Consider the following 24,630-nt stretch of genomic DNA (forward strand, 5'->3'; position numbering starts at 1 on the left):
TGGCGCCAGCTCAGGTAGGGATTCTGGGTGGTTGCTGGTGGGTTCCAGCTGGAGGGGGAGGGGCAGGAAATACTGAAGAGGTGGCAACTTGTGGGGAGTTAGGGCTGGAGGGGGCAGGGAATACCCTGGGTGAAAAAAGGGAGGGGGACAGAGTGTCACAAACCTGCTGGGACTTGTTTAACGTGGGCCTAGATCCTCAGAACAAACACTTGGGTCTTGGGGGAGAAAATTCCCTAATTTGTGAAACAGGAAATAGAGAAACCAACCCCCTGGGCAGGGCTGGGAAAACTGACCAGACTTCCAGTGCTGAACCCTCAGCCTGCTAGCCAGGGGCTGGTGTGACATGGAAAGGGGGCACCCACCAGGGAGGTGCAGGGAAGATGTCCCTGCCCCTCACATCCAGCTGCTGGCAGTGGGGAGGGTGTTGGGTTCGTACCATGGGGTTGTATCAGCCCCTGGGTAGTAGGTGTGTGATGGATCTGCAGGCAGAGACAAGGGGTCTCTCCTTGTTCTCTCACCATGGTGCCCCTGGCTGCTCTCAGCAGTGTGGGGATAGGACTCTGCCGACTGTTTCTCTCTCAGCGCTTCCATTTGATTGGCTGCTTTCTCCCATGAATAGGGGGGCTGTGAGTGGGGAGCAGGTACTGAGTGTTGGACTCTTGCTCTTTCAGGGGCCGGTGACCTTCGAGGAGGTGGCTGTGTATTTCACCAGGGAAGAGGGGGCTCTGGTGGACCCCACTCGCAGAGCCCTTTACAGAGACATCATGCAGGAGAACTATGAGAAGGTGACCTTGCCGAGTAAGGATTCCCGTCCCCTCGGTTCTTAGAAGGGGAAATGAAAAGTTTAGGTTCACATCACTCCCACAATGCCAACTCTGCTCTGTCCGGTTTCAGCAGCGCCCCAACATGCCAGTGACACACACACTAGTCCTTTGCCCTCCCCTGTTACAGAGCGCTCTGGGAACAGAGCAGTCCAGCAGAAACTCTCACAGCTTCTCTTTGCTAAGATAATCGGGTTCATCTCCATCATAGCAAACAGAAGCTTCCTCCTCCTGGGCTGCTCTCCATTACTGAACCTCCTGCACACAGACCATCTCAGACTTGCAAAGTGTTACCACCCCTTTGCCCTCAACTTGAGTTTTCCTTGTGAGTCACTGCCTTCACTTATCCCTCACTAAGCCCAACAGATCACTCGAACATATGCCACCAGGGTGCTGACAATCCCCATGGCAAGAACACACCCTTGGGCATCTTTGCTGACAAAGCCTACAACACTCAGCACAGAAATGAGGCAGAATTGGCCCCCCAAGTTTCACATGCACCTCTCTGCCCAGCACAGGCACAGCTCTGCCCAGCTGCTGCGACCCATCCCTCCATCAGCCAGTCACAGCTACAGCTGGCCCAGTGCATGCAGCTGGAGGCATGTGGGTAGACGCTCGGATTCCCATCTGTGAACACAGCACAGACAGTGACACGTTCTCTTAGTCTTTCCTCAGATCGATTATAGGTTCATAGCTTTGAAAACCAGATGTGACTATTAGGTCATCTGCTCTGACGTCCTTTATAACACAGACCATAGAATTCATCCCGTTACTGCTGCATTGAGCTGAATACCTGAGTCCCTGTGGCAGTTTGTTAACCGTTGCATGGCCCACACAGAACCATCCTCAGTGGTTCTTGCCAGCTGCAGGGTTGAGGATTGGGGGCAAAGTTAAGGTTGCATTGGAGGGGGAGGTGTTTACATTAACTTCTCATTTCCTGGTTCGCAGAGGTTTGTTTAGTTACCATCTATACCAGAGGTGGGCAAAGTACCCTCCTACCTCCCTTGTTTTCTTTCCCTTGAGCAGGGTTTCCAGTTTCCAAACCCTCTGTGATCTCCCAGCTGGAAGGAGGGGAAGAGCCGTGGGTCCTGGATCTCCAGGATTCAGAGGAAAACGAGATCCTGAGAAGTCCCTGGACAGGTGAGGAAACATTAAACCAACCCAGAAACTGTAAGTGCCTGAGAGAACCAGCTGGGATTCCCCACACAGACTCTGTGAGCTCAGAACAGTCCCCAGCAGATCTCACTCCTGGCTTCCTACAGATGGTGATTGACACCTTGGCTGGAGCTGCCTCCCTTCCGACTGAGTGTTCGGATGGGGTGTGGGCAGGGCCGGCCTTGGGGAAATGGCACCCGGGGCAAACTTGCATTTTGGTGCCCCTGGCTCCCATAGGCATGGCACCCCCCCATTCCCTCTGTCCCCCATGGGCTCGCCAGGCTCCCGACTCTCCCTTCCCCCCAGCCCCTTCGCTCAAAATACCTGCTCCCCCTTCACTCCTAACTTCTGCCCCCTCCAGCCCCTCCCAACACCTGCCCCCTCCTGTGCCCCCTTCACCCCAACCCCTTCCCCTCCCTCATGTGCCCCTAATCCCAGGACTGTGCCCCCTTCTCTCATACCCCCTGTGCCTCCCTCCTGCACCCTGAACCCCTGCGTGGTGCAAACCCCCTTCACCCCAAACCCTGCCCCCTGCACCTTAACACCTGCCCCTCCCTGAGCCCCCAACCCCTGCACTGTGCCCCCTTTGCCCCTAACGCTTGCATCCTCCTGCACCCAAGTGGGGAACCTGACCTAGATGCACAAAGCAGCTGGCATTGCTGCTCGCTCCCCCAATGGACTGCTGCTCCCCTGCCCCACGCAGCCCTGGGGGGCTGGGAGAGGGGAGCAAGGAGCGACCTCAGGGCTTCCTGCACCCAGGTAACTTTTCCTGCAGGCTGTGTAGGGGGAGGGCAGGAGAGCAGCTGCTCATGATGTCTCAGCATAGCCCAGGTGGGGAAGTGACCTGCATGCAGGGACCCATGTTGTGTGTGTTGGGAGGACTCTGTGTGTGTGCCCGTGTGTGTTTCCGTAGGAGAGGATATGAGGAGTGTGTGTGTGTTGATGGGAGTGTGTGAAGGACTGTGTGTGTGGAGTATCAGAGGGGTAGCCGTGTTAGTCTGGATCTGTAAAAGCAGCAAAGAATCCTGTGGCACCTTATAGACTAACAGACATTTTGGAGCATGAGCTTTCATGGGTGAATACCCACTTCCTCAGATACATGCATCTGAGGAAGTGGGTATTCACCCACGAAAGCTCATGCTCCAAAACGTCTGTTAGTTTATAAGGTGCCACAGGATTCTTTGCTGCTTGTGTGTGTGGAGAGGCCTCTCTGCTCTGGAGCAGTCACCTGGCTCTGACAGCTGGTTGTCCAACTGCCCCCTGCAGCTCAGGTCTCTCCCACTCCCCCACGCAGCTGTTTTTCTGCCTCCCTGTGCCATTTTCATCAGCCCAGCAAGCCTCTCGGCAGCGGGTCAGATGGGAATCCAAACCCTACGCCCAGCATCCCCTTGGGTGGGGCACCTGTACGGCCCACCCTAAAGGCCGGTCCTGGGTGTGGAGCAGAATTGATCCCCTCCACTCTCCCCTGTGGGGATGAGTTTGGGGGAATTCAGTCCCTGATTTTTATTGTCTGTCTCTCCAGCACTTACTTGGGTTTCCTGTCTGCCTTTCCATCCCCAGTTCTGAGATTTCTCCTCCCTTCTAGCAGGTGATGGGGTGGTGTGGGAGAGCGAGGAGCAGAATCCTCACCAGGAAGATGCTGAGCTCGCCGAAGCGCATGGGGAATTACTGCGAAGATCCAAAGGGAGCGTGTCCAGCCCCCGTGATCAGGGAAAAGGTGATGAAAGTTACCATAGACAAGAGAGAGAGTAGGGAAACCACTCAGAGGAGAGAGTGGATGAATCCATTAATTGTCAGGGAACTCACAGGGACCTCAAGGAAACTATGTCCCCGGAGAAAATCTTCACGGAGAAGCGAGAGAATACATGCAGTGAGTGTGGGAAAAACTTCAATTACCATTCAGCCCTTATTCGACATGAGATAATCCACACAAAAGAGAGACCCTACAAATGCTGTGAGTGTGGGAAAAGCTTCAATCGTACCTCTGCCCTTAGTAGGCATCAGCAAATACACAGAGGAGAGAGACCCTATGAATGCTGTGAGTGCGGGAAAAGTTTCACTAGTGATATACCCTTAACTCTCATCAGAATCCACACGGGAGAGCGACCCTACAAATGCTGCAAGTGCGGGCTAAGCTTCACTCAGAGATCAGCCCTTATCTCTCATCAGATAATGCATACGGGAGAGTGACCCTACGAATGCTACGAGTGTGGGAAAAGCTTCTCTCGGAGCTCAAACCTTACTATACGTCAGCGGACCCACACAGGAGAGAGACCCTATGAATGCCGTGAGTGCGGGAAACGTTTCACTCACTTCTCCTCCCTTACCTCTCATCAGAAAATGCACGCAGGAGAGCGACCCTATGAATGTTGTGAGTGTGGCAAAAGCTTCTCTCGGAGCTCAAACCTTACTATGCATCAGAGGATCCACATGGGAGAGAGACCCTATGAATGCAGTGAGTGTGGGAAAAGCTTCTCTCGGAGCTCAACCCTTATTACACATTACAGAATCCACACCGGGCAGAAACCCTATGAATGCTGCGAGTGTGGGAAAAGTTTCACTCATAGTTCAGGCCTTTCTAAACATCAGAGAATCCGTAAAGGAGATAAACTTCATAAAAACCTTCTCTAGAGCTGTCAGAAGATTTTTTCTTTAATTCTTTTGACAGTTCCCACGTAGTGAGTGTTAAGGCTGTTTGCAGCTTTTGCACATTGAGGTCCCTCAGCTCCCACACACAAGTTGCGCACTTTTGAAGCTCGCCCGTCTTTGGGGTGGATCCTGTGGTCCTTTCTATCAACTCCATTGTCCTGCGAGTCATGAGAGTGGGTGTCCTTTCTACCAGGAATGTCATCACCCCAGGTGGGGGAGATGGGGAGTATCTTCAACCAGCTACATTGAGATAAAATCTACCTAGGTCTCATCACTGTGGTTGCCATGAAATTAGCTAGCTTGAGTTCACTTTCCTGATGTAAAAAGACAGCTATTCTTGCAGTAAAGGCATGGGCCATGGATAGTGGGTGGGGTTATCTAGCACATTTCCTCCTGATCTGACCTAACCACCGTCACATTTCCTTGTGTGAACAAACCTGGAGATTCACATTTATACTCCTCCTCTCAGTGCAAAGTTATTGTTCAAGTTGCCATATTCCTCTCTGAGGACAGATCGTCTCATTCCCAGTTGTTCTCACATTACTCTGGATTGTGCAGAACAGCAGTTATTTTGTTGACTTTTTTTCTCATTTAAAATATATTTAAATATGATGAAGATCTGGAGCAGTATCAGGGAAATAAGGGTCATTTCAGGCTCTGTGACACTGAGGTGGGGTGACTCAGAGATTCCATTCTTCCCCATCACCCCAGAACTGTTACCTTGTGTCTGAGCCATGCAGAGTTCACCTCTTCATATTCCTTCACTTCCCAACGTGTCTGGTGAGGTCATGTTCTTGGCTGTCCATGCTTGGGAATGGTGCTTGGACATCTTTGATCCTAAATCAGAGTCAGTCTGGCAAGAGCTGAAAGTGTCACAGACCTGGAAGGGGATTTCAAATGGATCCCAAGCACTGTTCAAATCCCCTTTTCCCACTATTGGCAAAGCCACTTCTGGGAAGGTTGGCTGTTTTTTCCACCCACTATGAAGGTGCTAAAACTTCTGTGAATAACACTAATGAGACAGCGCTGGGTGAAGCAGGTTTCAGTGGATCAGGGGAGAATTTATCTTCCTAATTCTGAGACATCAGATGTAACCTAGTCTGGAATTTCACTTTAAATTAAAATGAAAGTGTCTTCTACCTGTCTGTGATATGGGTTTTCTATCTTTCATGAAGGCTCCTTGGTCATTTAACTGCATTTTAGTGTTGTTTGACAGATTGTAACTCAGATTTCTTGGGAAATTTCAGATAAATGACCATCATTTTTTACTTTAGGTTTGTTTTTTCCCCTATCCCTGCATGACGACATGGAGAAAATTCAAATGCAGTTCAGTCAACAGGAGAGAATACTCCAAGCTGCTGGACATATTATCAGAGAAACAGTATGTTTTTAAATCTCCACTCTGAAAAGATGAACAGCAGCAGACCCCAAATGGTGCAACTAACGGAAGTAAGTGCACATGGACACAGGGTAGTTCAATTGTTTAAGACGATATTGTCTCAGATGATCCAGGGATAGAATTCCACAGCAAGTGACTTGGAACTAGGCAAAATGCCCAGGTTTTTGTTTCCCAAGGTATTTGTGACCCAGTCCCTACAGGAGGTTACTCCTGAAGAGATCTCCTGGCTAATCCCAAAATTTGGGAAATGCTGTCTGTGATGAGGTGTATCAACCCTGAACTGGCACTGCTAGGGTTAACTGTACCATGTGGGCTAAAGAGACCACAACCCCTCACCCTCTCTGGGCATGCTCTGACTGGAGACGGAATATAAAAGGGCGCAGCTTAGCCTGGGTGGACTGAGGAGAAGAACAAACCTATGTTGTTGGCTTCTGCCAGGAAGCTGCTGGACTGCCACGCTGCAGCGTCCAGCTACCCTGAGGCCCCTGCAGTCTCTCAGTTGACTGCCAAGGATGCGACACTGGCTGCCAGGACATTACCGACACTGGAAGTAAGGGTGGGAAGTGACTCAGGGAATGGGACTGTTGCAGTGAGAGATCAACCCTGGACATGGGAGTATTGGTTCCTCAAGGCCCTGCGTCATGGCATGTCCCCCCTCCAGCTCCTACACACAGGGGCAACCAGTGGGCTCCACACACTGCCCCCATCCCAAACACCACCTCCACAGTTCCCATTGTCCAGGTACTGCATCCAATGGGAGCTGCCTGGCCGTGCCTCCGTGTAGGAGCCAGAGCGGGGACATGCTGCTGCTTCCAGGAGCTGTTTGAGGTAAGTGACAACCAGAGACTGACCCCCTCTCTTGCCCCAACACCCTGCCCCAGCCCTACCACTCTCCTAACCCCTCAATCCTAGCCTGGAGCACCCTCCTGCACCCCCAACCCCTCATCCCTAGCCCCACCCCAATCCCCTGCCCAAGCCTGGAGCCCTCTCCCACACCCTGAACTCATTTCTGGCTCCACCCCAGAGCCCACTACCCAAGCCAGAGCCCCCTCCCACACCCCAACCCACAATTTTGTGAGCATTCATGGCCCCATACAATTTCCATACCCAGATGTGGCCCTCGGGCCAAAAAATTTGCCCACCCCTGATCTAATCCCTAACCACAACTGTACTCAAGGGTTCACTAGTGGAAAGAGGGATTAAAGGAAAACTACCATTTATGAGAATTCTTTAATTGTTGAGGATTTATTATTACCAATGAAAATAAAATTAAACACGAAGTTACTCTGTAATGAAGAAGAGACTTAATTATGTGATCAACTGAATTATACTGGAGAAATAAAACTTGTTTTGTTTTTCTTTTTGTTAGTAATATAAGAAATTGGGGGCTAATCCTGAAAAGCTTCTTTGATGTTACTTACCCCCTTTGGCCTAAAATGTTTGGATGTAAAACCTCACTGCAAAGGATGGGGTGGGGGAATGTGTGTGTGAGAAATAGAGTAGAGGAGAAAACTGACCCAGTGTTGATTTTGAAATACAAATCATTCAAAGTAACTTATTTTGATTAGCTTCCAAGTCCATTTCTGTGTAGGTGTGTTAGCAAAAAGAAGGTTAGAGAACGTGTGGGCCCCTTACTGAATGGGGCAGGCAACCTAGTGACAGATGATGTGGAAAAAGCTGAAGTGCTCAATCCTTTTTTTGCCTCGGTCTTCGCAGACACTGGCAGCACAGTATGGGGAGGAGGTGAGCAGCCCTCAGTGGTGAAAGAACAGATTAAGGACTGTTTAGAAAAGCTGGACATGACCAAGTCCTCAGTTCCAGATCTAATGCGTCTGAGGGTCCGGAGGGAGTTGGCAGATGTGACTGCAGAGCCGTTGGTCATTATCTTCAAAAACTCGTGGTGATTGGGGGAGTTCTCAGATGGTTGGAAAAAGGCAAATCTAGTGCCTATATCTCTGCACTGCAATTTTAGTCTTGCAGCCCAAGCCCCATAAGCCTGAGTCAGCTGGCCGGGCTTTGAGACAGGTGCCCTGGGTGTGTTAATCACAGTATAGACAAAACGTTAGGCTACATCTACAGTGCAATGAAGCACCCACGGCTGGACCCTGTCACATTAATCAGGGACATGTGGCTTGGGCTGTAACGTTGCAGTGTCCATGTCTCGGCTCAGGCTCTGTACCCTGCTCTAGGAGCCCAGAAGGTTGGGAGGGAGTTTAGTGAGTGGAAATGGTAAAACCACGGTGAAGTATTACCCTGGACTCAATGGCATTTCTCCATTGGTCTGTCTGCTTTGGGGCAGGGACAATAACATGTTCTGCTGCTTTTCTTATTTCAAAGGGCAGTTTAGGATTTTCATTCTCACACATGGTGCACAAAGCAGGACTCAACCCTTGGTGTAAACTAAATGAGCTGCCCACAGATTCCCGCAGCCACAATGAGCCTTTTGGTGTGAGAGCTCAGACCTGCCCCTGTCCCAGAGGGAGGGGGTCATCTGTGATGGGCTGGAACACTGACCTATCAGCTCTTAACTCCCAAACTTTCAATAACTCAATTATCAGTGCCTGTGAGCATAATTTAAACCATAAGAACAGCCATACTGAACTAAAGGTCCAACTAGTTCTGTCCTCTGGCTGTAGCCAATACCAGGTGCCCCAAGATCTACTCAACAAGGCACCCTGGGAGTTGAACCCAGGATCTCCTGTTTACAAGGCAGGTGTTTTAGCCATCTAAGCCATGGTGCCTGCCTGTGGCTAAGGGACGTTTTCTGCTCACACCTGACTCCCTGCCATCCCCACCAGGGCCTGACAAGCTTTGCATGTGTTTGGATTCTGCAGGTGACATTTTTCTTGCAAGCTGTGTGTGTGCAGACCTGGCCAAAGATTCACACTACAAAGTTATTTTAGCATCATTATATTGCACAGGTGTGTGAAAAACACACAACGCTCCCTCAGTCACCCACTTTTGGCTGGGTCACACACTGCAATGCCACATCTGGCCACAAAACTGCCCTGTTTTGGTGACAAAATAAAACCACCTCGACGAGAGGCCTAGAGCTTTTTGCAGCAAACTTAAAGCAACAGATTGTCAGTGTAAATGCTGCTGTTCATTATATCACCATAACTGGCCTCCTGCAGTATCCCACAATGCCTGCTGTGAACTCGCCTGCCCTTCATTCCTGCTAGAGGCTGGGCCCCTCCCCTTTCATAGCTCCAGAAAGTTCTGACAGCTGAGCTCCTAACTACACCGGCATTAGTTTGCTATAACTGCATTGCTTGGGGGAGTGTAAATTTTTTATACATCTAAGTAATGTAGTTACACCAACCTAATTTTGTAGTGTAGACCTGTCCAAATAATCACTGACACACCTTGGGAGTAAACCTTCCCCTGCTCCTCTGCTTTACAGAATCCAAACACGAGCAAAGCTTGTCAGGGCTCAGTGGGGATTGGCAGAGTCAGGTGTGGGCAGACACGATGCTTTAAGTAACAGAAGGCACCATGGCTTAGCTGGTGACAGCATGTGTTTTGTAAACAGGAGATCCTGGCTTCAACTCATAGTGGTGCTTGGTTGAGGCACCAGGTGTTGGCGACTGTCAGAAAACAAGATTCAGAGCTAGACGGACCTTTGGACTAGCCCAGTGTGGTTTTTATTATGGTTTAAATTACACTCACAGGCACTGCTAACAGAGTTACTGAAAGTTTGGGTGTTAAGAGCTGGTAGGTCAGTGGTCCAGTCCCCTCAATGCAGTTTTACCATTTCCACTCGCTAAACTCCCTCCCGACCTTCTGGGCTCCTAGAGCAGGGGACTGAGCCTGAGCCCAGACACGGACCCTGCAACTTTACAATAGACCAAACCGCATGACCCTGATTAATGTGACCTGGGCCAGCCGTGGGTGTTTCATTGCACTGCAGACGTAGCCTAATGTTATGTCTACACTGTGATTAACACACCCAGGGCACCTGTCTCAAAGCCCGGCCAGCTGACTCAGGCTTGTGGGGCTTGGGCTGCAAGACTATAAAATTACAATGCAGACATAGGGGCCTGAGCCCAACCTCTGAACCCCAGGAGGGGTGAGGATTTCTCAACCCAGGCTTCAGTGTGAACACAAATATCCGCACCACAGTTTTTAGCCCCTCACCTATAGCTCCATGGGCCCAAGTCAGATGACCCAGGCCGGCCATGCTGCCATCTTTATCCTAGGAGAGATGGACTTTATGGGTACGTCTCCACTGCAATGTCAGCTCAGGTGTGGCATGCTGTGCTCAAAGCAGCACCTGGAAGCCCCATATTCACCACTCTCATATAATGATGATACGGTTTGTACAAAGTCTGCCTAGTGAGATATCATTTCAAAAGTCCCGATTTGTTGAACATTAATATTGTGTTGGACTGTGTGTGTAGCATTGGTTGGGGAGTTATGAAGTTTGCTGTGTGTGCGTTACTGAGATATGTTATGAAGTTGGGAAATGCCCACCACCAGCATTTCAGGTGCGACAATGGAGGAGCCAGACTCGCTGCTGGCCCATTAAAGGGATCCACACTCCCAAGGACTATGCCAGGAACCGTGTACAATGCAGACTTCTCCGAGATAGCACAGCGACAATGAACACTGATTGACTCACATCCTAGCAAAGGTACTTCCTAGCAAGTTGGAAGAAACTATGAAAGAGAGGAAGAGACATCATGACTTGGGCTCTCTCCCCCACAACTCAACACCTGGAAACACATCTGGAGGACAAACACTGAACTGAAATAAATCAGAAGAGAATAATAATAATACATTCAAATCAAAGTCTCCAAACAGACTAGTATTGATTTTTCAGCAAAAATTTTCAGTTTGGGGAATTTTCTTTTCTGAGTCAGACTTTGCCAAAGGAAGTGGAGAAAAAATGTTTTTGAGTTACCTCTTTCAGAACAGCCTGGCCTAGACACTAGCTCTGGTTCACTGTTTTGGTCTTGCTCAGGATGGGGGTATTTTAATTATTTGGGAAGGTCCCAGGGTGTTTGGGGGAGATTATGAGGATGTTCCCTTTTGAGATAAAAACTAAGAAATACAGGACTAGAGAATTTTTTAGAAATCTGAGATTTAGACTTTTTATTTTAAGCAAGGGAAGGGGCTGAGATTCTGAGAAGGGTTTTGTTTGCAAGAGCCAACATTGCTAGAGCTGTTATTCTGCCAAAGGGGGAGATGGTTGTCTATAAAGGAGGGGTGAAGACTAAATGCATCTAAGGACGATGGGATTTGAACCCACACGTGTAGAGCATAATGGATTAGTAGTCCATCACCTTAACCAGTCGGTCACCTCACCTAAGCTGTCAAAAAAAGGCACAGGAGGAGAAATCTAAGGCTGGCAGAGATAAGGATACTAAGGAGTTTTTAAATACTAAGCATAAGCAGGGTCTGACTGAGCTCCCCCCTCACATCTAGTGAGGACCTGGGAAAAGACTTAAGGAACAGACCGTGTTTGCACAGACACACCTACTCTGCCTAGCTATGCAGCATGGTGGGGCCGCTTCCCCAAAATGACCAGTTTGGGATGGTGGTGGGTTACAAATCACTTTAGGATTGAGTGAAATGAAATGTTATTCTCCTTCCTGTATGAGTGAAGGGCACCAGAACATACCTAGTGCGTCCTGATGGAGGGGTAGGAGGGTGAGGAATAGCTTTTATTGGACTGCAGAGAAGTGATTGAGGAGGTCACCTTAAACCAGTGGTCCCCAAACATTTCACATTGTGCCCTCTTAGCCATGGCTGTGGCCCCTCGAAAGCTGCGATCGAGAACCGGGGCTGGGAGGAGTGGGGCTGTTGCTTGCTGGGGAGAGGGGTGCGGACAGGGGTAAAGGGGTCGATGCCGGGCTGGAAGTCAGAGTCTCAGGCTGAGTGTGGGGTTGGGAAAGAGCTGGGACAGAGTGGGGCTGAGTGGTGCTTCCTCCCTGCCCTCCAGGGGGGCTGGCTCAGGCCCTGAGGTGCTCCCATGAATGTTCCTCTGTGTCCCCCTAGAAGTCATGCCCCACACTTTGGGGACCACTGACCCCTACTCGCTAAGAAGGGGCTAGTGATACCCAAGCCCAGGAAAAGGGAGAACAAGTGTGGAGGCCCCAGCACCTTAACCATGGCCCCCCCTTCTGTCTGTGGCTCTGCCCCCTTCCACACCTTCCCCCACTGGCCCCACCCTGTCACTCCTTTACCTCTGCCCCACTGCGGCCCCAAGATCAGAGAAGCTCTGTGCCCTTGCTGCAGCCCCTGGGCCATAACAGGGAGTGGGAGCTCCTCTGGCCCTGAGGCTGACATAGAGGAGACTTTTCCAGGGGGACCTAATTTGACCAGGGCCCCTGGTCATGGGCCCTACTGTCCCCTTGGCAAGGTAAGGTTTGGGGAGGCTGAGCCCCCTCCCCCCCCAAGCCTCCATTACGAGCCACCCAGGCTACTACTGCTCAGTGTGTGGCCAGTCTCTGTGTTTTCTGCTGCTCGTTCTGGGGAGCCTTTCCGGCCTTAGGGGTGGGGCCCCCTGGCAGCTGCCTAGGGCTCCATGGGGTCAAAGGGCACTGTGTGGCAGTGCAAAGGTGCTCACTGCTCTCCCCTGCCCCAGTGCTCCTCCGTGGCCCCAGAGAGGGTTGAGGGGAGTGAGGATCAACACTATGTGCTCCATGCGTCCTGGTCACTTTCCCCACCCAGGCTGTGCTGTGAGGGGAGCATCAGAAGCTGCTGCTCTCTGCCCTCCCCTTATGCAGCCTAGCTGAGGAAAGTGACCTGGATGCAGGGAGCTCGGATGATCTCACTTCTCCCCCCCCCCCACATCCCACAGCCCCTAGGGGTGCCTGGAGGAGCAGCATTCCAGGGAGGAGCAGGGGGCAGCAATGCCAGCTAGTCCATGCACACAGGTCAGTGTCCCCACATTGGTGCAGGAGGGACTGCAGGGGTTTCTGTGATGCCTCTTCTATCAATATTGTCACTCAGTACCAGGCACTCAAATTCACCCGTCTTAGTACTTAGACATCTAGCATTTGTATTTAAGCATTTATAAAATGTGTCCCATTTTAGCTGTCTGCTATTACATGATGTAATTGAGGGAGACTCTTTCATTTCACTGTTTCTCATCAGATCCTATCTGTACATCATCTTCCATCCTCTCCTCCTTACTAGGCTATAGAGAATCCCTGTGAATAGTTCCTCTCCTAACAGATGTCTCTGTCTGAACCCCATGCTCCTCAGCACCTGTCGGCTTTCCCCCAGCTCTGAGGCTGTGTCTACACCGCGCACCTTACCACGGTGCAGCTGTGCCACTCTAACCGTGTCATTGTAAGGTGCGCTGTGTGGCTGTCCTTATCGCTGGGAGAGAGCTTCCCCTGCAACAAAACCAAACCACCTCCAACGAGGGGCAGGAGCTTCGTCACTGGGAGCACAGCTCCACCTACAAAGCGCTGTTCACACTGCTGCTTTGCATGGCTCAAATTTTGGCATTCGGGGAGTGTTTTTTCTCACCCCTGAGCGACAAAATTTTTAACAACAAAAGCCTAAGTTTAAAAAAAACTCCTCTGCAACCTATTTAATTTTACCTTTATACAACCTTTGTACTGTCTCCGGTTTTCGTGCCCAAAGTCCCCCAGGAAAAGGAAAACAACCAGCACTGGAACCAATAGGAAACCCAGCAATAGAAATCAGGAATCCTGGGGGTGTGCTAGGCTGACCAGATGTCCTGATTTTATAGGGACAGTCCGAATTTTGGGATCTTTTTCTTATCTAGGAACCTATTACCCCCCCCACCCCCTGTCCCGATTTTTCACACTTGCTCTCTGGTCACCCAAGGGTGTGCACGTGTGGGTCCCATCTGCTCCCTGCCCCCCTCATTGAAGCAGATGTGCAGGGTTACTGCCCTGGGAACTGCAGGGCACCAGTGGACATGGGGTTGGCTGGAGGTAGGGTCTAGCTGCAGGCAGGGCAAGGGATGCGGGGCTGGCTGGCTTCAGGCAGGGGGGTGCATCAGGGGTTGGCTGGAGACAGGGCAGGGGGTGCGGGGCTGGCTGCAGACAGGGGGTGCAGGGCTGATGCAGGCTGGAGAGGTGTGGGGGCTGGCTGGCTTTGGGCAGGGCCACAGGGGGTTGCGGCAGTAGTTGGCTGGAGACAAGGCAGGGGGGGTGTCAGGAGCTGGCTGCAGGCAGGGCAGGGAGGATGCGGCTGGTGCAGGCAAGGCAGGGGGTGCAGGGCTGGCTGCAAGCAGGGCATGGGGCTGGGCCACTGCAAGGATGTTTCACGCCCTAGGTGAAACTTCCACCTTGCGCCCTCCCCCCCTGCGCACCCGCCCTAAGGCGCCCCATCCGTGGCAGCTTGCCCCCTCCACCCTGAGGTTCCCTTCTTGTGGAAATTCCCCCGCTCTGCCCTGCATCACCCCCCTCGCCCCAGCTCACCCCTGCTCTGAGCACGAGCACCCCGAGCACGTCGTGGCCTCTTCACTTCTCCTGCCTCCCAGGCTTGTGGTGCCTAAGCCTGCCAGGCAGTCAAAGACCCTCCTCTGAGCCACAGCAGCCCTGACAGTTGACAACAGAGGCACCTTAACCCCTGAGTTCCTTCAATGTGTCCGCCTCCGGGGTCCAGCTCCGATCACCAGATACTCAGGGTATGTCTATACCACCTGCCGAATCGGTGGGCAGCGATCGATCCAGCGGGGTTCAATATATCGAGTCTAGTGTAGATGCAACACATCCAGTGCTCTCTCCTCGCCTGCTGTACTCCAGCTCGGTGAGAGACGCAGGCAGAGTGTACGAGGAGCTGCAGCAGTCGACTCACCATGACTGTGACATTATAAGTATAATCTAATATCTCATTGAAAGGTGACAGGGCCAGAAAGAGTTAATTAACTCACCTCACCGACTGACCTGACCCGTGGGTGAATCTTAACAACTGGTTAGCAAGATATGTAAATGAACAGAGCTTTGAAATGCAAGTCTGTATTGTTAGAGGTAGAAGGGGAGATGTTTGCTCAGCTCTTGTGATGTAAGCAAACAAGTCTTGTCTGTTGCTGTAGTTTTAATTCAAAGAGCAAAAAAGGAATATTAACATTTATGATGATACTTGAGTGAAATAGTATTATTGTCTATGTGTCTCTTTGAAGGTTGTGGTAACCTGTATTTGAACTGTTTGATGGATAATTTACCCTGTACTAATTGCCAGGATGTTTGGAAGGAGAGTTAAGCCTATTGCTTTCTCAGGCCGAAAGGCTGCTGGAAATGTATAAGAAGCCTGGGACACGATCCTTCTTCATCTCAGATCTGCTTTGGGTTTCAAGAGGAGGAAACCTTAAGCCACAAGGATTGAGATCCCCAGTCATTGACTGGAGCCACCCTGAATATGGAAATTGGACTATAACGTATGGACTATTTATTAAAGGACTTTTGGCAACAACAAGCTCATCTCTACTATGTATCTGAACCTCAAGAATTGAATTCAAGTCTATATGTCTATTAATCTTTTAACCAACACTCTCTCTCTTTTCTTTTCTAATACATTTTAGCTTACTTAATAAGAATTGGCTATAGCATGTATTTTAGGTAAGATCTAAGTTATAATTGAACCTGGTTATGTGGCTGATCCTTTGGGATCGGAAGAATCTTTTCTTTTATATGTTGAAGTAAGATTTTCAGGAATCATCATCATATCTGACAGGTGTGTCTGGAGGGAGGCCTGAGGCTGGGTACTTTAAGGGAACTGCGTGGTTTAAACTTGTAAGTAACCAGTGAGGTACTACAGAAGCTGTTTTGTGTTGGCTTGGTAAATCTAAGTATTGAAATCACCACCAGCGTTTGGGATTTGTGTGCCCTGTTTTGTTTGCAGTTCTCCCTGATTGAGTGAACTCAGCTGGCTCCCACGGGCAGCACCGTCACACCTACATCCAGGCTCTAGGGGTCCGGGGGATCTTAGGGGCCTTGGGGTGCACAGATACCTATGTCCAGGCCGTTGGGGTCCTGGGGAGGGCTTAGAGAGTTTTGGGGGGGACACAGATACCAATCTCCAGGCTTTAGGGGTCCCAAGGGGGCTTAGGGAGTTCGTGGGGTGCACATATTCCTAAATCCAGGCTGTAGTGGTACCAAGGGGGCTTAGGAGGTTAGTGGGGGGCATAGATACCTACGTCTAGGCTGGAGGCATCCTGGGAGTCTTAGGGGATTTTTGGTGGCCCAAGATACCTATGTCCAGGCTGTAGGGGTACCAGGGGGTCTTAGGGGTTCGGGTGGGCACAGATACGGATGTCCAGGCTGTATCGGTCCCGGGGGGGTAAGAGGTTTCGTGAGGGGCACAGATATCTACGTCCAGATTGTAGATGTCCCGGGGGCGGTGGGGGGTTGGGGGGTACAAATACCTACGTCCAGGCTGTAGGGGTTCCTTGGGAGTTAGGGGGTTTCTGAGGGGCACATATACCTACATGCACACTGGAATGTCCCAGGGGCTTCTGGAGTCCATATTGGGCACAGATACCAATGTCTTGGCTGTATAGGTCCCTGAGGGGCTTAGGGGGTTTGTGGGGGGCACAGATACATAAGTTCAGACTGGAGGGGTCTCCAGGGGTCTTAGGTGTTTGGTGGGGGTCACATATACCTACGTCCAGACTGCAGGGGTCCCGGAGGGGCTTAGGGTCTGTCACAGAGTTTGGGGGAGTCCGGTCCGGCACCCCTCTTCCTGGGACTCACAGTGACTCTCAGCCAGCCAGTAAAACAGAAGGTTAATTGGACAACAGGATTCCAACCACCCAGACCAAAACCAAAACTGAACTAACCCAACTCCCTCCATCCGGCCCCTTCCTGTGTCCAGCTTCCTGGGCAAAGTTGCTCACCCCCTCTCTCCTGCCTAGCTCGAGTTACAGGCTGAGCATGTGTCTGGTCCTAAAGTCACCCCGTGCTCTCCCGTCCCCCACACAGACAGTCCCCACTCCATCACAGTAATGCCCAGAGCATTTCCCGCATGGAGCAACAGTGACACCGTGTGGCCACGCAGGGTAATGCACAGAGCATTTCCCGCAGGGCAGGGGTGACACCGTGTGGCCAAGAAGGGTAATGCACAGAGCATTTCCCACACGGAGCAACAGTGACACCATGTGGCCATGCTGGGTAATGCACAGAGCATTTCCTGCATGGAGCAACAGTGACACTGTATCAGAGGTGTAGCCGTGTTAGTCTGGATCTGTAAAAGCAGCAAAGAGTCCTGTGGCACCTTATAGACTAACAGACGTTTTGGAGCATGAGTTTTTGTGGATGAATACCCACATGGACTTTTTTTGAGGGTCGAAATGACAGTGTGGACCTCTACGTTGAATGCTTCCGCCGACGTGCACAGGCAGAAATTGTGGAAAAACATCGCTTGCCTCATAACCTAAGTCAGGCAGAACACAATGCCATCCACAGCCTCAGAAACCACCCAGAGATTATCATCAAAGAGGCTTACAAAGGAGGTGCTGTTGTCATCATGAACAGGTCTGACCACCAAAAGGAGGCTGCCAGACAACTCTCCAACACCAAATTCTACAGGCCACTTCCCTCAGATCCCACTGAGGAATTCACTAAGAAACTGCACCATCTACTCAGGACACTCCCTACACTGACACCGGAACAAATCAACATACCCTTAGAGCCCCGACCAGGGTTAGTCTATCTACTACCCAAGATCCACAAACCTGGAAATCCTGGACAACCCATCATCTTTTGCATTGGCACTCTCACTGAAGGACTGTCTGGATATGTGGACACTCTACTCAGACCCTATGCCACCAGCACTCCCAGCTATCTCTGTGATACCACTAATTTCCTGAGGAAACTACAACGCATTGGTGACCTTCCAGAAAACACCATCCTAGCCACCATGGATGTAGAGGCTCTCTATTCGAACATCCCACACACAGATGGAATACAAGCTGTCAGGAGCACTATCCCTGATGATGCCACAGCACAACTGGCTCCTGAGCTCTGTGCCTTTATCCTCACACACAACTATTTCAAATCTGATGACAATATATATCTCCAGATCAGTGGCACAGCTATTGGCACCCGCATGGCCCCACAATATGCCAATATTTTTATGGCCGACCTGGAACAACGCTTCCTCAGCTCTAGTCCACTCACGCCCCTTCTCTAGCTATGCTACATTGATGACATCTTCCTCATCTGGACCCATGGGAAGGAGACTCTGGAAAAATTCCACCATGATTTCAACAGCTTCCACTCCACCATCAACCTCAGCCTGGACCAATCTATATGGGAGGTCAACTTCCTAGACACCACGGTGCAAATAAATGATGGTCACATTATCACCACCCTATACCGAAAACCTACCGACTGCTATGCCTACCTTCATGCCCCCAGCTTCCATCCCAGGCACATCACACGATCCATTGTCTACAGCCAAGCACTGAGGTACAACCGCATCTGCTCTAACTCCTCAGACAGAGACCAACACCTACAAAATCTCCACCAAGCATTCTCAAAACTACAATACCCACACGAGGAAATAAGGAAACAGATCAACAGAGCCAGACGTATACCCAGAAGCCTCCTACTGCAAGACAAACCCAAGAAAGAAAACAACAGGACTCCACTGGCCATCACATACAGTCTCCAGTTAAAACCTCTCCAACGCATCATCAGGGACCTACAACCCATCCTGGACAATTATCCCACTCTTTCACAGGCCTTGGATGGAAGGCCAGTCCTCACCCACAGGCAACCTGCCAACCTGAAACATATTCTCACCAGTAACTGCACACCGCATCATAGTAACTCTAGCTCAGAAACCAATCCATGGAACAAACCTCGGTGCCAACTCTGCCCACATATCTACACCAAGGACACCATCACAGGACCTAACCAGATCAGCCACGCCATCACTGGTTCATTCACCTGCACGTCCACAAATGTAATATAGGAATGGCAATATACAAAAACCTGTAGGAGAACACTTCAACCATCATGGCCAAACTACAGCAGACCTTAAGGTGGCCATCCTGCAGCAAAAAAACTTCAGGACCAGACTTCAAAGAGAAACTGCTGAGCTTCAGTTCATCTGCAAATTTGACACCATCAGCTCAGGATTAAACAAAAACTGTGAATGGCTTGCCAATTACAGAACCAGTTTCTCCTCCCTTGGTTTTCACACCTCAACTGCTAGAACAGGGCCTCATTCTCCCTGATTGAACTACCTCATTATCTCTAGCTTACCTGCATATATAACCTGCCCCTGGAAATTTCTACTACATGCATCTGAGGAAGTGGGTATTCACCCACGAAAGCTCATGCTCCAAAACATCTGTTAGTCTATAAGGTGCCAGAGGATTCTTTGCTGCTTTTACAGATCCAGACTAATATGGGCTACCCCTCTGATAAGTGATACCATGTGGCCACACAGGGTAATGCACAGAACATTTGCTGCATGGTGCAACAGTGACACCTTGTGGCCACCCAGGGTAAGTCACCCTCGATTTCCTGAATGGAGATACAGTGACACTGTGTGGCCACACAGAGTATTGCACAGAGCATTTCTCTCATAGAGGAACAGTGACACCGTGTGGCCACACAGGGTAATACACAGAGCTTTTCTCTCATAGAGGAACAGTGACGCTGTGTGGCCACGCAGGGTAATGCACAGAGCATCACACCTATGCAGAGGCTGTAGAGATCCTTGTGGGGCTTAGGGGTTGTGGAGGGCACAGATAGCTACGTCTAGGCTGGAGGCATTCCAGTGGGGATTAGGGGCTTCATGGGGGACACAAATATATACATCCGGGCTGGAGAGGTCCCTGGATGGCTTAGGGGGTTGTGGTGAGCACAGATACATACGTCCAGGCTGTAGTGGTCCCTAGGGGTTTAGGGAGTTGGTGAGGGGCACAGAAACCTCTGTATGGTCTGGAGGGGTCCCTGGGGGACTTAAGGGGCTGTGGTTGCGCAGATACCTACGTCCTGGTTGGAGGGGGCCCTGGGGAGCTTAGGGGGTTTGTGTGGCATACACATAGCTACAACCAGGCTGGTGGGGGCCCTATGGGTCTTAGGAGGCTTGTGGGGGGCAGAGATACCTATGTCCAGGCTGGAGAAGTAGTGGGGAGAGCTTAGGGGATTCCTGGAGGTCACAAATATCTACGTCCAGGCTGGAGGGGTTCTGGGGGTATTAGGGAGTTGTGGGGGGCACAGATACCTATTTCGATGCTGTAGGGGTCCCGGGGTTGCTTTGGGGCATTTTGGGGTACAGATACCTACATCCATGCTGTAGGGGTCGCTAGGAGGATCAGTGTGTTCGTGAGGGTGCACAGATACCTACGTCTAGGCTATAGGGATCCTGGGGGGGCTTAAGGGTTTGTGAGGGGCACAGATACCTTCATCCAGACAAGAGGGGTCCTGGGGGCCTTAGAGGGTTTGTGTTGTGCACAGATACCTGCGTCTAGGCTGAAGGGGTTCTGGGGGGCTTAGGGGGGGTTGTGAGGATCTCAGATAACTATGTCGAGGCTCGAGGTGTCCCATCGTGGCCTAGGGGGTCTGTAGGGGGCACAGATACCTGCGTCTAGGCTGGAGGGGTTTCGGGGGTCTTAGGAGGGATGTGGGGGCACAGATATCTATGTCCGTGCTGGAGGGGCCCCATCGTGGCTTAGGGGATTCGTGGGGTCAGAGATACCTACGTCTAGGCTGGAGAGGTCACGAGGGGGATTAGCTGTGTTGGGGCGGAACAGATACCTACGTCCCATTGTAGGTGGCCCTGGGTAGCTTAGGCGGTTTGTGGGGGACACAGATACAAACATCCATGCTGTAGGGATCCCGAGGGTCTTTGTGTGGGTCTGGGGGTCACAGATACCTACCTACAGGCTGGAGGGGTCCTCTGGGACTTAGAGGGTTTGTGGGGCATACAGATGCCTACATCTGGGCTTGTGGGTTCCCTGGGCGGCTTAGAGGTTTCTGGGGAGCACAGATACTTTTATCCAGCCTAGATGGGTCCAAGTGGGATTAGGGGGTTGTGGGGGACACAACCTATGTAAGCAGAAGCAGGATGAACTCTACCCTGACATCTGGTGGTGAATTATGGAGAGTGTGGAAAATAATTCCAGGGGCTGATCGTGTTTGCATAGGCACATCCACTTCGCCTGATACGGCCACAGCAGCTTGGGATGGTTGCTTTGGCAGCTGTGGTATACCCAGTTTATTTGTTGTTGGGGCATGAGATATGGAGTGTTGTCACCCTGATTGTGTGGATGAGGAACTGTGAAACTGCTTTGAGACAGTGATTCTCACCATCAATTAAGTGGCACTCGCTAGACAAGGGAGTGGGCTCCTTGAGTGAGCCAGAAACGCCAATTACACCTTCTTCTTTTTTAACAGTTCAATAGCAAAGCTGATTTTTGAGTTTGGTAAGAATTGATGTTCTAGGTTCCTCAACTGAAATCAGTGAAGAGCTGTACTAGCTAATTGGGGAGTCTGAAGCTATATTGCAGAGCAGAGCAGAGCAGAGCAGCTGATGGAGAGAAGCGGTTTGTGAGATGGTTGGAGTGGCCCATAGAGTGAGATGAGCCGAGCAGTATTTGGGGACAGCTGGAGCAGATCACAGGTTGGCTGGTGGAGCAAAGCAGCTGGTTGGGAAAGCGAAAGTAGAATCCCATGGAAGGCAGCGGCAGTCGGCAGTGGACCACTTAAGGTGCCCCTTTCTACCCAGGCTGGTGGGGGAAAACCCTGCAGATAGACTCTTGAACTCTGGGGCTGCGGGACTGTGGGTGATTTTGGGGTTGCTGGACTGTTGAAACATTTGAGATATCGGACTTTGGAGTCTTGGGGTGATTTGGGGATTGCTGGATTCAAGAGCCCAGGGAAAAGGACACAGCCTAGTTGAGGTGTTTTCCCAATATAATGCTATGTTGTTTATCTCACATTATTAAACGTTTTCTGCTACACCTAGACTCTGTGCTTGTGAGAGGGGAAGTATTGCCTCTTTGAGGCACCTAGGGTGCGTGTGTAAAATTTTCCCAGGTCACTGGGTGAGGGCTCGAGCTAGTTTGCATTACGTTGTAGGGAAGGGACTCCTATGTATTGAACCCAGTCCTTACTGCCATCAGTTCAGTCTGGCAGAAGGGTTCCACCTACATCCAGGCTGTAGGGGTCCCTGTGGGGCTTAGGGGGTTCGTGGGGGGCACAGATACCTATGTCCAGGCTGCAGGGGTCCCAAAGGGGCTTAGGGGGATCGTGGGGGGCACAGATATTTAGGTCACGGAGTGTGGGGGAATCTGGCCCTGCACCCCTCTTCCTGGGACACACAGTGACTCAGCCAGCCAGTAAAACAGAAGGGTTTTTTTGGCCAACAGGAACGAAGGATACAGCAGAGCTTGTGGGCACAACCAGGACCCATAAATCGAGTCCTTCTGGGGGTTCAGAAAGCTTAGTTCCCAGTTTGGGATTCCCTGAATTCCAACAACCCAGCTCCAAACCAAAACAGAACTAGCTCCCTCCAGCCGTTCCCTTCCTGTGTCCAGCTTCCCAGGCAAAGGTGCTGACCCCTCCCTGCTGCCTAGCTCAGGTTACAGGCTTAGGTCTTGTCCCTCACCTAAAGTCACCTGCTGCTCTCCCCTCCCCCACACAGACAGTCCCTACTCCATCACAGTAATGCACTGAGCATTTCCCTCATGGAGCAACAGTGGCACCGTGTGGCCACGCAGAGTAATGCACAGATCATTTCCTGCATGGAGCAACAGTGACACTATGTGGCCACCCCTAATCCACCCGGGGATCCCTACAGCATGGACCTAGGTATCTGTGCCCCCCAGGAACCCCCTAAACCACACAGGAACCACTCCAACCTGCACATAGATATCTGTGCCTCCCAAAAAAACCCTAAGCCCCGCAGGGACCCCTAAAGCCTGGAGATAGGTATCTTTGCTGTCCGCAAAAGCCCCTAATCCTCCCCGGAACCTCTCCAGCCTGGACGTACATATCTGTGGCCCCACAAACCCCCTAAGCCCCCCGGGACCCCTCCATCCTGGATGTAGGTATCTCTGCCACCCTGATGCTCTAAGCCCCCCCAGAATCTCTATAGCCTGGACGTAGGTATCTGTGTCCCCTACAATACCACTAAGCCCCCCCAGGGACCCCTCCAAGACATACATAGGTATCTGTGCCCCTCACCAAGTCCCTAAACCCCCAGGGACCACTGTGCTCACCACAGCTCCTTAAACCATCCAGGGACCCCTCCAGCCCTGAAGTAAGTATTGGTGTCCTCTACGAAGCCCCTAATCCCCACCAGGACCTCTACAGCCTGGACGCAAGTACCTATGCCCCCCACAGCCCCCCTAATTCCCTCAGGGTCCCGACCATCCTGGACGTAGGTATCTGTGACCCTATGAACCCCCTTAAGCCCCCCGGAATGCCTCCATCCTGGACGTAGCTATCTGTACCTCCCATGACCCCTAAGCCCCCAGGGAGCTCTACAGCCCCTACGTAGGTGTGATGCTCTGTGCATTACCCTGCGTGGCCACACGGTGTCACTGTTCCTCTATGAGAGAAATGCTCTGTGCAATACCTTGCGTGGCCACACGGTGTCATTGTTGCTCCATGCAGGAACTGCTCTGTGCATTACCCTGCGTGGCCACACGGTGTCACTGTTGCTCCATGAGGGAAATGGTCTGTGCTTTACTGTGATGGAGTAGGGACTGTCTGTGTGGGGGATGGGAGAACAGTGGGTGACTTAAGGTGAGGGACAGGATCTAAGCCTGTAACTCGAGCTAGCCAGCGGGGAGTGGTCGGAACCTTTGCCCGGGAAGCTGGACACAGGAAGGGGCAGACTGGAGGGAGTTAGTTCAGTTTTGGTTTGGAGCTGGGTTGTTGGAATTCAAGGAATCCCAAACAGGGAGCAAAGCTTGCTGAACCCCCAGAAGGACTCGACTGAGGGGTCCTGGTTGTGCCCAAAAGCTCTGCTGTATCCTTCGTTCCTGTTGGCCAAAAAAACCTTCTGTTTTACTGGCTGGCTGAGTCACTGTGTGTCCCAGGAAGAGGGGTACAGGGCACGATTCCACCACACTCTGTGACTTCCCCTAAGCCCCTCCGGGACCCCTGCAGCCTGGACATAGGTATCTGTGCCTCTCACTAAACCCTTGAGCCCGCCAGTGAACCCTACAGCCTGGACCTAAATATCTGTGCCCCCCACGAACCCCCTAAGCCCCGCAGTGACCCCTACAGCCTGGACCTAAGTATCTGTGCCCCCCACGAACCCCCTAAGCCCCACAGGGACCCCTACAGCCTGGACTCTTGAGTCCAGCAATCCCCAAATGACCCCAAGACTCCAAAGTCCAATACCTCAAATGTTTCAAGAGTCCAGCAACCCCAAAATCACCCACAGTCCCGCAGCCCCAGCATTCAAGAGTCTATCTGCAGGGTTTTCCCCCGCCAGCCTAGGTAGAAAGGGGCACCTTACGTGGTCCACTGCTGACTTCCCTGCCTCTCTGTGGGATTCTGCTTCCGCCTTCCCCATGAACTGCTCAGCTCCGTCCACCAGCTGCTCTGCTCTGCCAGTCGACCTATGATCTGCTCCAGCTGTCTAAAAAAACTGCTCTGCTCACCTCACTCCGTGGGCCACTCCAACCATCCCACAAACTGTTTCTCTCTG

At 51.4% G+C, this 24,630-nt stretch overlaps 1 protein-coding gene and 1 pseudogene across 4 annotated transcripts; both read left to right on the top strand.

Moving 5' to 3' along the window:
- Positions 1-24,630, top strand: part of LOC127058553 (zinc finger protein 850-like) — a 124,019-nt pseudogene that overhangs the window by 75,757 nt on the left and 23,632 nt on the right.
- On the top strand, positions 158-3,771 carry LOC127058413 (zinc finger protein 620-like). 4 transcript variants are annotated; one of them, XM_050968461.1, is made up of 3 exons: positions 158-798; positions 1,848-1,991; positions 3,562-3,771. In XM_050968461.1, the coding sequence occupies exons 1-3, from the start codon at positions 381-383 to the stop codon at positions 3,726-3,728; spliced, it is 729 nt and encodes a 242-aa protein (XP_050824418.1). In that variant the 5' UTR covers positions 158-380; the 3' UTR covers positions 3,729-3,771. The 4 variants fall into 4 exon arrangements, with proteins under 4 accessions (XP_050824418.1, XP_050824419.1, XP_050824421.1 ...); XM_050968462.1 differs by having other exon boundaries at positions 3,565-3,771; XM_050968464.1 differs by having other exon boundaries at positions 160-798; positions 1,848-1,961; positions 3,565-3,769.

The sequence above is a fragment of the Gopherus flavomarginatus genome, chromosome 9 (assembly GCF_025201925.1).
Source record: "Gopherus flavomarginatus isolate rGopFla2 chromosome 9, rGopFla2.mat.asm, whole genome shotgun sequence".
Classification (NCBI taxonomy): Eukaryota; Metazoa; Chordata; order Testudines; family Testudinidae; genus Gopherus; species Gopherus flavomarginatus.